This window comes from Echinococcus granulosus (genome assembly GCF_000524195.1).
Source record: "Echinococcus granulosus chromosome Unknown EG_S00054, whole genome shotgun sequence".
Taxonomy (NCBI): Eukaryota; Metazoa; Platyhelminthes; class Cestoda; order Cyclophyllidea; family Taeniidae; genus Echinococcus; species Echinococcus granulosus.
In genome coordinates this window covers 326,479-340,888 of record NW_020170434.1, presented here as the reverse complement: position 1 = coordinate 340,888, position 14,410 = coordinate 326,479, and the positions used below count along the sequence as shown (strand labels likewise).

The 14,410-nt window shown below is 41.6% G+C and overlaps 1 protein-coding gene across 1 annotated transcript; it reads left to right on the top strand. All coding sequences in view use genetic code 11, as the record gives it.

Moving 5' to 3' along the window:
* Positions 1–5,535: 5,535 nt before the first annotated feature.
* On the top strand, positions 5,536–8,032 carry EGR_06285 (hypothetical protein; the record flags this gene model as incomplete). Its single annotated transcript, XM_024495534.1, has 4 exons — positions 5,536–5,540; positions 6,425–6,514; positions 6,546–6,614; positions 7,930–8,032. The coding sequence occupies 4 exons, from the start codon at positions 5,536–5,538 to the stop codon at positions 8,030–8,032; spliced, it is 267 nt and encodes an 88-aa protein (XP_024350057.1).
* Between the last annotated feature and the right edge of the window lie 6,378 nt (positions 8,033–14,410).

Sequence of the window (14,410 nt, the reverse complement as noted above, 5' to 3'; positions counted from 1 at the left end):
CTTACGCATCACCCTGGCGGCCATTGCACGTCTGCTGACGCTGCCTGTTCTGTGGAGAAGTGACAAGCGGAGCGAATTTAAGTGTGCCAGTGAAGTTATCACACCGTTTTCACATGACTAGCGTATAATCCTACTCGCGTCAATACTATGATGGTGATGATGATGATTAAGAATGTCCAAGGTACAACGATGCTGATATAGCAGGATAGTGGGATAGCGAAAGCACGGATTGCTTGAGATTCAACTCACGTTTTTCTGGTGTATCCAACTGTCACTGCCAACATCAGCATGAGTGTCAGTGTTAATATCAAGGGTGGGGAAATCTGCCCTCTTGACATGCAGTCACGTCAAATGCTGACATTGACATAACCTGCTTCTACCTGCCTCCCTTTTCTAATTAAACTACCCCTCCTCCAACCGGTACCCAAGTGATGGCTGAAGCCAAAAAAGTAATCTATACGCATCCACTTCACCATGTGGCCTCTCAATGTAAAGGCAAGGCCGAAGCTTCGCTTTGTTATTTTGGTCAACGCGAATGAATGAAATGGGTAGCACAAAAGCCCGATAAGCAATCGTATCAGGGGCATCCTTGGGTTTGCTACATTCATGCAGTTAACATGTGAAGCTGATCATTGAGTGTCTCAGGAAGGGGGGCAAGAAAAGAGCTTTTGAATTTGCTTTAGTTTTGCTGATCCAGATGCACTACAATCTCCTTTCATCTTTGAGGAAAGAGACGCCGCAGTGCATTGTGTATATTCATCCAATTGCTGGCGGTGTAGAAATGGTTTTAATGTCAAGAAGCACAACTAGCTTTTTGAGCATTGGAGACAAGGGAGGCACAAATGCTTCCATTGTTTAAGTGTGTACAAGCACGATAAAGGATTTTCCCTCTCTTGAGCAATCTGTCAACCACTAATAGAAAAGGCAGGTGTGCTTCGTAATTTACGCTGTTTCGTAGGGATTGGCATGCCTAGACTCGAGGGCGATTTGCGGTATGGAGTGGTGCATATCAGCATACTGTGCCCAGTTGTGTAAATAATGCCATCGTTTAAATTTAGTTTCTACTCTGACTGCAAGTGAAGGTCTGAATGCCCCGACTATGGTGGCTGCAAGCAGAACGTTGCAGCAATTTGCATTGCTCACACCAGCAGTACCACCTCATAGCACTTTAATCTTCTCACAGAGGCCACTGGAGGGACAACCTTTGCCCTCCACGCATCTCTGCGTGCGCAAACACATCGCATGCATGCATACGTAAAGTCATGCATGCGTACGTAAAAGCAGATTTTGGGTACACAGATGCAGCCCTCGTCGTCAATCCCTCCTGCTACACCTCGCTCACAATTCCGCATTTCCACTCCAGGTGGGTCCTTTTCATCCTAATCACCAGGCCAGGAGAACAGTGGACCTAATGATAGTCACATGATATGTGTTTGGGATATGAGCCGTTGGCTATTGCTTAGTTGTCAGCAGTCCACTCTCCTTTCCACGTCTACACAATGGAAAATCAAACACGATTCGCCTCATTCTCTTGATACACTTGCCCCTGGCAATGCTAAGATTCAAGGAAATGAAGAGCTGGAAGTAAAAATTGCGTCACGGCTTCTGAGAAATGAATAGGCGTAAGATGGTCTAACTGCCAGTAAGTAAGCCATTCCTGCTAGGCCATCCTATTCTGCTTTCTGTCTTCCAAATCCCTGGCTACTTGTATAGATGGTTCCTCATTTCTTCTTCCTTGTCTCTTGCTACATTTTGCAGTCAGTCGGCGAAAAACGTAATGATGTGTTAAAGGGACGTTTCCAAATATTATGGAATGAATCCATTCATCTACTAGAGTAGTCAGAGAGAAAAAGAAATAGCCTCTGCTCTGTATGGTGCGATGTTTGATGGGATTGAGTGACTCGATCTGTCGCATTGCAAAGCATTGCATTCAATGTTACCTTCCGCTGCGCGCATTCCACCTAGTCGGAGGCAGTCGTTATCTCAGACGATTTCATTCGCCTTAAGGCAGAGGCATTTAGCATTGCAATGCGATGGATGTTTGGGTGATTAAAGCATTTCCGGTGCCTCATTCGTCTTCGTGGAGCTTACTGGCTGAATGATTTATGCGCAAAAGGGGATGACATTGATGAATGCGCGGTGCTTACTCATACGACGCATGATTGGAGTTACACTGGTCGTTAATGTCGTTAAAGACGACTTCTTTTGGAAATGTACGACAAGTGTTTTCAGGACTAATTGGTGAGTTAAAATTTGTTGTTTGACTTGACCAAGATAGGCATGATGCATTCACTTTTGGCTCACTACTAGCATTTGTAAATGAGTAGTATAGTTCAACCTTTTAAGCATTTAGGCATAATGGATTCTTAATTTTTCCCTACCTGTAGAATGTGCAAATTCAGCACTAATTGCAGGTGGATAAAAGGAAAGGCAGTGGATGAAATTCGAATGGATAGATGGACGAATATATTCGCCATTGACACCCAATATTTACTCAAATACTTGAGGAAATCGGTAGTTAATTTTTAAAACAGCTTCATTGTCATTTTTAAGAGTTCTATACCCGAAATTCTGGTGGGATGAATCCCCTAGGAACCAATGTCTAAATTAATGAGTTCGCTACCAACCCTTTCCACCCCAAGGGATTTTTTGTATTTCCCGCTACCGACTGACTGTCTGACTCCCGACCTCCTTTTTTTCACCATCCTCTCCGTGTCTTCTCCTCCTTCCCCTTCACCTCCTTTTTTCCCCTAAGGCAGTACACCGAAATTTGCGTCTTTTTTCTTTGTGTGTGTTTTGCACACACTCGTGGATGTCAAGGCAGAACGAAATTGTTCTCCTGTCTCTTCGAACAAAGCAACTGTACACGCACACACACACACACACACTTGGGTTGGTAGTCTTAATCAACGCAAGGTCTTGCAAACATCCTTCATTTTCACCTCTGGCTTACTTTAAAAGACAACTGCTATTGTTGATGATGATGCTTGAAGGTTCCCATTTAAAGGAAATTTTTAAAGGGAATAAATTAACTCACAGCTCCGATATGTTTTTCTAGGGTGCCGAGACCCATCTGAAGCCATCAAAAGGGAAGTAATTTTTCTTCTGATCTGATCCCTTGACTTGATAACAAAAACCTGTCTTTGTAGTTCTGACAAGAATTGATCCCCATTTGCTTACTTTCCATTTCTCTGTCCACCCCCAAACAGAACACCTCCCACTCACTTGGAATCCCGTCTTTGTTCCAATGTCCTGAAGAATTGAAAACCTCCAGCCAGAAGCGGTTGCTTCCGTTTCCGGTTCGGCTGACTACCTTTACCAATTGAGATATGGGCATGGGTGGGGAATGTCAGACCTAGTTCCTATTACATCTCCTTACCCTCCCACCTCTCTTCCACTCTCACCCTATCATTGCCTTTCACTTCACGCCTTCTTGTCTTTTCCTTTTCACCTTTTTTTGACCCAAACACACTGGAACTAAATTTTTGTGTGTGTGTGGGTGTGCCTATCAGCTTGCGCGCGTTTCTTTTTTCCTTCCTTTTCTGTCCGACCTGCATATCAACTTAGTGTGCAGACGCGAGGTGGAAGGAGGAGAGGTTTTTTGAAGGCTTGCTTCAACGCAGCAGACACGTACACAAGCAAAAGGAGTACGAGTTTTGGTCGATGGCGTGGATTGCACTAGTCATTCTCTAGTTCCCAATGCATTGTCAAATCGGTTGCTGGCAGGGTTTTAGGGGAAGACAGAATTTATTGCCCTGAATATCATCCTGTTCCATTCACGAATTAGTTCGCGTTACAAGAAAAAAAATCAAATATCTATTGCTCACTATTCTAACTTCAAACAAGCTCCTTGTGGTACCATTTATTGCAGGCTTAAGTAAGAACTTCAGTACGTCACGTATGTGTGACACAGGTATAAATTAAGTTAATTGGGTCATAGGTAGAATAAAATATTAAATAATTAAAGATTTGTTGTTTAGGTCTGGGTTTTGAAACCAAATAAACGCCTGCTTTGGTTTCTAAGTCTCATGTGTCAAAATATTTCTCAGGGTTCAAAGCAGGCGCGGGCTTTTGAGTATATTAAAACAAAAGGACTACTTTTGTCAGGTGAAACATGAATTCGCTTTTCCACCTTTACACCCTCCTTCCCGAATTATTATGGTACCTGAAAGACCTCTTTTCGGAAAGACTTGCTTATATAGCTACTACAACCTAGGCCAGTTAGCTTCGCTTTGTCATCTGTGAGAAACTGCTCATCTCCATGGTATTCCATTAGGAATTTGAGCAAGCTTAGATCATGGAGAGATTTAAAACAGCCTGAACTTCTGCGTCGAAGAGCTGTATCAACGCTGCCGTGTTGTGAAAATTGTAAAATTGTGGTAGTGTCTATTATGGAAATCTCGTAAATGATTTGTCGCCACTGTGGTTTCACAGCGCCCTGTGAATGTCCACAGACGTACTTTTAGCATACTGTGCACTGAGGATGGAGGCCTTAAGGCCTTCTCTTAAATACTCCCACCCCGTCACCCGTATCACTTGTCATTCACTTTGTTCATTGCCTTCCCATTCCGACCCGAGTAATATAAATCAAATGTGTTACATCTCTATGAGATGCACGGGCTCTGATGGGAAAGCAGGAGTCACGTCAATGTCACAGTAGTCGTCAATCAGTCTAGGAATCTTCTGGTGCTTATTCAGCATTTTATCCCCTTGTCCATCCATCCTGTATCCATGCGTCCATTATTGAGCAGTGGATGACCTCATTTTTTTGTGATTTCTGACCGACAAAAGGACACGTAAATCAAAATTTTTTTTTTCAAGATTGAGTTTGTCTTGTATATCCATCAGTCCAGAAGGACGTATCAGTATTACTGATAGTTTATTGCAAACAGGCGTAAAGGAGTGAGGGACTGAAGATGTACGCAAAGCATCAATGAAGCTACTATTGCACCTCCCAAACATATTACTGAAATACATATCAGCCAAACCATGACCAAACTTATCCATTTCTTTTATGCTAGAATATTCAAAGTCCATGGGTAAGTAATGCAGAGATTCCGACAGGATAGGCGGGAAAATATGGCAAATTAACACCAAAGAGTGTTTACCTTTGAGGTTTCAGCCCTTTCTTTCTCATTTCACAACGGATTAACATTGACAGGTCTGCTATATGTATTATTATTGTTCCGTGGGATGGCAAATAGAACCATGGGCTTGTGGATATTCGATTTTTAGACTATAAAGCCGTCAAAAATGTAGTATTTTTGAGCCAGCAAGTTCACCTCTAAACGAATTTTACTAATTTATTTTGTCCGGCAGAGACTGGGGTTAATGAACTTCATCAGACCTCAACAAGGAGGTTACGGAAGTCAGCCCCTACCCACTCAGTCCGCATTTTTGTCAGTAGCTTCCCGCCGGGCCCTCCCCGAAATTGTGATAGACCAAGGTAGTAGCGAAAGAACATACTACTTATTATCGTAGAGAAGATCTGATAGCAAGGTCTGCCAGCCTGCCTCGAAGGCCACGGTAGGCAGTATGGAGTGGAAGTACAACCAGCAGAGACCGAAGTTTCCGCTTACAGAACAGAACATTTCTCCATTTACCAGATAACGGCCTAGCAACTCATTTTATACTCTCGCACCACAAATATCGGTCCAGAAGGAGAAGGTTGAGCCCACTCTGTCTGCTTTACGAATCTACTCTACCGGCCTGACTCGTATTGCATTCCCCTTGCATTTCAGCTTTCATTAATCTGCCAAAGACATTACTATTTTCGTCCAGACGATCAACAATCCATCCACTGCATGTGTAGAGTACGCACCGCTTCATCCCAAGACAACTGTGCCCCGTGGAGTGCAGTCGCTTTCAGACGGAGTTGTTCCCCATTAATGATTCATTAATTGAAGGGTACACAGTTGAAAGAGAGATCTAGTTACTTGATACAACCAAGGGGGGGAGGGTGAAAAGAACCCTTGCCCTGAGAAACAGTCGAGACAGTCGGAAAAAATAATCCTGCCATCATGCTACATGGCAAGATCTCATATCGCGCCACAGACAAACCTGGACGATAGAAAACTTTATGCACCCACCTCAGGACGGGCAGAAGATACTGCCGCACCCACATTTGTCTCCCAGTGTAGCTTATCACCTCCTCTCGAAGAGTTTAGACAATCACGTGAATGTGATAATTAAGGAATCGTAGCAAAGTGTAAAAGAAGGGTTTTGTCTATGTTTTAGCCTTCCATAAAAGCAAATTTTTTAATTATACTGAGGCTTTTCAAGAATTGTCCAGAGCTTGACCTTCCTCCTGATCGTATCTCAAGTCTCTCGCAGCCCGTCTGAGTCACAAATTAATTGTTGAGCCGTAAAATAACATTTCGGTGGCACTTAAACTTTTTCGTTTTTTAAAATGACTTTTTAAAAGTGAGAAGTTGGGTATTTTCATTACGCTCTCTGATAACGAAGAATATCACGTCGTCTTCGTGGAGGAAAAAAATCAAACGTTACCCCAAATGTAAATCTTTTCTGACTTTTTCGTATACAAGGTTTTTCTTTTTCATTAGCATAAACAAAATTAAGAAAATCAAAATTCACGTAAGCATTACAGATAATTTGTAAGAGGATGGTTTAACCATTCCTCAACCCTTATTTTCTGTTCCTGCAAATGCAGACATTTTAAAAACCTCTCCAATTTTTATCAAAATGGGATTTAAAAAAGCCCTTTTTTGTTTTAATTAGCACCTTCTAGGTTATATCAGTGTTTGTTTTAGTTATAAATGGGATTACGCGGGCTAATTTAATCGCACCTTGCTGTAATCTTTACTTCCACTGACACTTGCGCAGCCAATCGTACTTAGACGGGCCCTATTTCAAAAGTTAATGTTATTTCAAACAATCGCCTCACACATCAACATCAGCGACAATGAAGGCTCTTATCTAAATCGGCATTTTTGGACTTTTCAGTGAATAAGACTGAGTCTGCCTGTCTGTGAGACTCAGTTGAACAAAAGAGCCGCAAGATCTTTAAATCTCGCTTGGACGCTATGACATCAAGATGATAGCCAAGTCTGTGGGGAACAATAAGTAAGCAAACCACATATCTTTTCGTTGATGAGTTCGTGTTTTCCTTGAGCGTCGTCTCCGTCGGGGTACCCCTCGGCTCCTCTTCTGCTGCGGACAGTACAATGGAGTCGGTGCTACAAAAGCCAATCATGCGGCAGTAATAAATTGGAGAATATGATTATTTCCGAGTCAAGAGAGGAGTTGATCCCAGCGTCTCGTTGAGTTGATGGCTCCACGGTTCTAGTTATGGAAGTCACAGGTTGGACATTGCTAGAATAGGCTCAACAACAGCAGCATACGTGGGCAAATTTGCTTGCAATCGGTATCACCTAGTGGGGCACCTAGTTTAGGGTAACTTGGAGTAGTTAATGCTCTGCACCTACTTAACTTCAAAATTTTTGTCTTTGACGGCTGCGTGGATCCCCTTCGCCTGCCAGAGATGTGGAGGAGGCATTATTTATGCGTCTAATTAGCATATCTCCGTCCAACAACCGTAAACAGCTCCGTACTTGATAATTTTCACATTACCTCATGTGCTATTTTCTAGGTTGACTTATCGTCATCCACTATTAACTTCCTGATTAAGATATGGGTCTCCTTAGCGCTTCCATTGAGGTGGTACTGCTTCTTCCATGATGACCTACCAGTGTATTAGGTGATGACAGAAAAACCCCTTCCACTTATAATACAGTGCGTTCGACGACACCTCCCGTCCTTGGCGTTAACTTGGCTGTGACGCTGGTGAGAGAGCCAGGTTAGTATATCAGTAGAAAGATACTACCTCAAGGTTGTCCTATGCTAGAATCCGGTTAACCAGTCATCAACCAATTATATAAAAGAATCAAATTGACCTCGATTTTACCAAAGTTTCCTAACATTTGAAAGAGATGGATTTAAAACTTCAACAGCCATTCAACATGCCTATTTTAAAAAAGCAGAACAAAAAATTCGGTGCATTTACTCAATTTGATTGATTAGCCATGAACGGCATCCTTACTTCTTTCCTATTGGCCAGTCCTTACTTATCCATATTATTCAAATTTCAAAAAAAAAAAAACGACTCATAAAACCTACTTGACTAAACCACTACCTACAACATCGGGTAGGGGAGTGGGAAGGCTGATTTCCTGTTGTCTGCATGGAAGAATTCAACGCCATCACGTAGGTACCTTCGGAATGCAGACAGTAAAGACAACGAAGGCAAGCCACAAGACAAAATAATAATGTTCAAAAACCCTTTTCTCCTCTCCTTCTGTTCGACAATTTAACATGTACAGTACCAAAAGTGAAGTCATTTGATTACACCACGAAGCAGTCTCTCTCATCTGCTCCATTTTAGGCCGATTAAATTTTGCAAAAAGAGGGGGCTTTTCTACAGAAAATAATCTGTCTGGTTTAACTGAGGGAGGAGTAAGATTTGTTTACACTGTTTACTTGTCACTTCTTCACGTCTCCAGCTGCACGACATTGGCGTGGGCCTTAGTTACGAGTCGCCTACGCCTTCTCTACTGTTTATAGGAAAGCTGTCAGGTGACTTAAAACTTCGGTGAAGCCAAATGAAGACATCAGTAAAACAATAGCCATTTTTACGAGTAATATAAGACAGTCACTCCTATAAATCACGGTTAATTTGGTTTGAAAGCTGCAGAAGTTTTCAGTTACACACCACTGCATCAGCAGGGAGGAGTGCTGGGGTTTACCTTGCATCCTATTCAAGAGAGTTGGCAAATGCCAGTGAGAGATGACTGAGCAATGGGTGGGTGAAATTGGGAGTAAACTAGGAGGACCTCATTTACGCTCTGTTTTCGGACAGATGGTCTCGCGAAAAGGATTTGCGTGCATGTAGAATAATGCCTAAACTTGGAGGATACTACTGAAATAAGCCTTTTCAGTAAGCAATAGATAAATCCAGCCCTGGTGTGCTCACTAGGTACCCTAGATACGGTGTAAATAAAACATGATATTTTAGGAAAAAAATTAGGACACTTGGCAATTGTTTCTTCCCCGCTGCTTCAGTTACACATCTGTCAAAGCAACCAGCTCATACCTGGAAGGACTTGTTCGTGTGGCTGCAGCATCCTAGGGCAGTCTGCTTCACTCCTTCATCGCACGACGTTACTTTGGTTCACAAAATCAGATTTCAAGTCTACAAGATAAAGAAGGGCTTCTAAGTCGCTACCATGCATAACCACTATCGGACGATCCGCTTTTCCTGACACTTAGGTGACTTCCCCTTAATATCGGTGTAATGATGAACATCGAAAGTGGTTATCGGCATTGCCGTGGACGACGAATGTGGAAAGGTTGGAAATATGGCACGAGGTACGTCAACATTTGGTCTTGCTCCCGATCAAGACGTTGTCTTTTCTCCTTGTCGTAAAGGGCTGTACCAATGAGCTGTTACCTTCCCTCACCTCGAAAAAGTGAAGTTGAGTCAGCATTCAGTAGCTTCTAATTCAGGAGAGCTTTGAAAGCCAAAGAAGAACCAAGTTTGGACCACCAACAAGGTGAAATTATAAGATATGATTTGTTTCTCTTTTATAGCTTGTTTGTCTGTGCAAGCCTTCTTCGGCGGGGCCTACTAACGTCTGCTAGCACAATATTACATCTTCCTGCTTGTTGGCGAAGACCAGTGACGCTGGCAAGCGGCTTCAAGGCAAGTTGAGGGCAATCCTGGGGAAATAATTCTCTTGTGAATACCTGATTCTGCAGAGAATCACAGCAGAATGATTAAAACGGTGTCTGCTATCGGCAAACCCCTTTCAGTAACTGCTGTTAGCTCAGGTTGAACTTTCCTGGATCACTAATAGATGACTCCACATTCGTCGGTCTACTGGCCCCTTCAAAAAGATGCCAATTCAATGATCACAGTTGACTGACAGCATCGTTCAGCTCTCAGCAGTGCAGTTTAGATACAATTTGCCTCGAAGAGAAGGATGTTTGCAGAAGCTAATATTAGTCCTCCATTCTCCCTGCGATGCCACTTTTAAAGGCCTGACGACAATCTGTCCAAACTCTACAAGTTATCCTTCCCCTCGCCACACTTTTGGTCTTTTAGCCCCCCTGCATGGTAATGTCACATCCTCAGAACCTTGGCAACGACTATAGAACAGTTCTTAAATTTAAAATACTGGTTTTTACATCAACAAATTGTATTGTTATCCTCACCACGCCCATCAGTGTACAGCTATTCCTTCATTCATTATTTTACCATTTTTTATGTTTCTTCCTCATTCTGCACGGTATGATTTACCTCAATAGGTAAAATCTCTATTTAGCTGTTCCAAAAGCATTTAACCTTCAAATTACACCACGCAAGGTTGCATCAAATTTCCTCATTCCCTTTTTTGGCCGAGGGGGAGGGAGGTTGAGTGGAGGAGAGAGATTTTGACATTCCGCAGGAAGCAGTGAATTCAACCGTACTTACACATCTTCTTGGGAGGTCGACTAGAAACCCCATGTAATTTTTAAACAAAAATTGAAAAAAATTCTTTCCTGCCCTTTTCCTCCTTGAAAGGGTGCTTAAAATTAAATCTGCGAATTCTTTGACACAACACTTTTTGTGGATAAAACTAGGCGCTGCCAACGTGTCAAAGTCATCTGTCAAGGACAGCCTGAAATAAAGCAGAAAAAAAAATTTTCCCAAGCCTAGAAAAAGTATAGAAGTCCTTCAAAATAAATAAAAAAATTTACTTCCGTCAAATATGCCGTTAAATAGCAGGAGTAGATGAATCCCTCCAGCTCCCCGCATTCCTTCCCCCTTTGATGGAATGGGCAATCGTCTGCAGATTTTTTAACTTCCGCTGAATAAAATTTTTTCTACTGCAGTAGAAACTTGGATGGCTGCATCGGTAGTACCATCAAGATTACCCAATCCTCAAGGTTAGTCAAACTCTAAGGTCGTAGAAGGGTGGTATCCACCGCGGATTCACTAGGGAAGGGAGTTATCTAGGTCCCAGACACCTTTGACGGTCCTCCAAATCTTTTGATCTGCTAGAAGTCAATTAACTACTGCAGTGTCATCGCATTTAAAGACGCTGGCGCTACCCCTTGTTCCACGTCTCTGACAGCTGGATGGTGTACGGCGTGTGAAAAGTACTTTCTACGGAAAGTGGTCCAACCCTACAGCAGACTTGTCGTGGTGCACTATGGGTGTTGGAACCAAATGTCACCTTACTTCCATGGAAAGGTGACAAATGTTTGACTGTAGAGAATGCTAAGGATGATGATAACGAGGAGGAGGAGGAGGGAAAAAAGTAGATGAATATTTATCTGAAAAAGATAAATTTGACCTGTGAAATTGGCTGTCGCCAGTCGATGCTTTTACACACGGTAAACATCTCCAAGGTTTGGTTTTGACAACGCTTTTACCCTAAACCCTTTTGTTTTAGCCACTTTTGTGTGGTCCTTTCTGCCACTTTGCATTGCGTCTTGACGACAAGCTTCTGTAGTTTTCGATCCGAGATTAACTCGATGCGCGACGATGACATTCTGTCACACACCTCAGAATCGTTCAATCAACCCTTTACGACCTGAAGGCTCAGCGTAGAACAATGTCGCTGGAAAGCTCAGTGAAGGTACTACACTTACAATGTGGCATACGTCTTTGCTTATTAAAAGAGGTAAAAAATTGGCCTTGGCTCTCAGTTAAATATAATTACTGTTTATTGTGGCAGAGGAGACTAAAAAGCCAAGCCCTACGACTTGTGCTATTGTTGCGGTTCATCCCCGCCTGATTTGCAAAGTACTATTTACTATTGATAGCTTAAACAAATGGTAGGTAGAAGGAAAATGTGACAACTGTTCGACCTTGAGTCGGCCAATGAGATACGAGATCTCTCTTCTTAAAATAGGCGGGCAATTATGGATAGTAGAATGTCAAAAATTCTTGTCTTCCTTCTATGAAGGAAAGAAATAGAATAGATCACTAACTTATATGAACACGGTGGTGTCATTGTGTTAAGAAGGCATCAATGTGCTTATTGTACATCGCGATGGGGCTCAGAGGAAGATCGGCCACCACCACCAGTGCTTTATTAGCATGAAAAAGTCATCATCTATCCCTTAAAAACAAAAATTTGTTGCTTTTTAATCCAGAAATATCATTTTTTTTGATTAGGTCAATTTGTTTGCGATAAACTGATTGGTAAAGGTGGTAAAATACAGGTGTCACATATTTGTGACACGAACTCGAATAAGCAAGTCGAGGCGCCACAGGCTAAAACTTGGTTTTGGTGGCAGTCATATTTACTAATAGGCAATTCATTTGATACCAGGAAGTGTTTGGTCCGGAACATTAGATCCTGAACTAGACAAAAGGGTTCCTACATTTTCTTCTGAATGAGGGTGAGCTTGCTGGAAACCCAGTTATTACAAACGAGAAGCTGAGCTAATCATTCGGAACCATTTAAACTATTAATGACTAAATAGATACTGATTAAACGTACAGGTGATTGCCAAAATTCACGACTCCTAAAGGCGTTGTATACATGTGCTGCCTCAATTTTCTCACATCAATTCGCGTTTGTGGCAAGTGCCTGAGCTTAAACAATATCAAAAGCAATAGAATAAGCGCAAAATGCTCCTAATTGCACAAAGCTTGTTTTTTTAGCTTTTAAACCATTGCATGTATTAATGAAACGTGAAGTACTTTGATTGCCCCACATGTTTTTCCTCTGATATTTAGACGGTGGCAGTCGTGTATTTGACTACTTTCCTTGTAAATAGTGGAAGATATTAAGCAGATCCTGCTGCAACGGCACTGATCTAGTACTGGAGATGTTATTAAAGAAGTCTAAAAGCAGGGAATCTGAAGATGGGGCTATAACAAAAGCATGTACGAGCAGAAAGGTCTGCGGCCTAGGTGATAGGGATAAAACATCAGGAAATTCCCTTCAACCAAAAAAAGACACTGCTTTTCATTTAATTGAAATATACTGCAGCCTTCTATGACCTTGTAGGAACAAATCAAAATCCGACGAAAAGCACTAGACGTTGGAAAAATAAAAAGCCCGCAAAATGTCAACATTCAATTATTTGCGTCAGAAAAAAATATGTGAGTACACAATGAAAAGTTGAATAATTGAACAAAAGTTAGGCTCTATCATACGTTTATTAAGCTAGCATTATCTTCTGTGACGATATTTGCTACTTGATTTCACCCGCTCTGAATTTTCTTATAAAAGGGAACTGATACATCTTCAGATTGTTACTTTTTTGCCAAAATAACGAAATAAATGAAAGAAGTATTCGAATGAGGAATAAAGGGGGAGTGACGGAGCACATATGCAAAGAATTTAACCAACTTTTAACACATTCTCTAAGAAAGAGAAAATTGTTCGGCACAGTAAATATGAAAAAAAAAATATTTTAATCAACCAATTATAGAAGTGACTCATTCCTCACCCACTTTTTCTTTTACTCAGAAGCTGGGATTAATTTTATCGTTAAAAGCACTAGGTGCAATAAACTTAAAGATGACAGGTACATCGGACATCAAAACAAACAATTAGTTTGAGATAAAGAGGTCATCACTGGCGCGAGGAGGTTACTAATGAAAACCATAATGTTAAACCAATCACGAGTGACCCTAAGGTGGTTAATCAAAATCCCAGCTATTTGAACATTATAATCGTTTAACCATTACTACCATAAAAAGGTGTCTTATTTTGTTAATTTTTGTTTGAATTATAATTGACACAATCTTTTCAACAGAGTCATTTCAGTAAGTAAATGTAAAATGCATTTTGATGTAGATGATGAGTATGCGTCAACCCATAAGTAAGGTGGCATTTAAGGTGCTCTCCGTACTTTCTTTCTTTTAGCAAATAATTTGTTTAAACCTGATTGATGCGATTTTAGGAACCGCGGAGACTGTTGCTGTATCCAAATCGGAGAAGGGAGAAGTCGTCCCCCCCCCCCGCCATAAGGACCGATTCCTTAAAATTTGATCAGTCAATTCGCTAAATGAAAGCCTTTTATTTTTTTCTTCAATTGGATGAAAGAGCGGGTGTAACAGAATCGGCAGTCGGCAAGCATCTCAACGTACGGCCTCACTACCGTACCACATAGGTAACCCATGAGAATGTCTGCATTGCGGCTCGACAGAGGGAAGGTAAGGTAGGGCAGAAGGATAAGAATATGCAAGAATGCGTCAAGTTCGACACTCTCAAAGCACTAGAATGAGTTTAACAATCAGGTAACAATTTCCACAGTCACGGATTTCAATTGGTTGATGTAATCTTCAACCACTTGATCATTCCAAGGGTGTAGTCATCTATCTGGACAGAAACCCCTCATTTGCCTTTGATTTAAGTAATAACCGTTTAGATTCAAACTGGAAGATTTA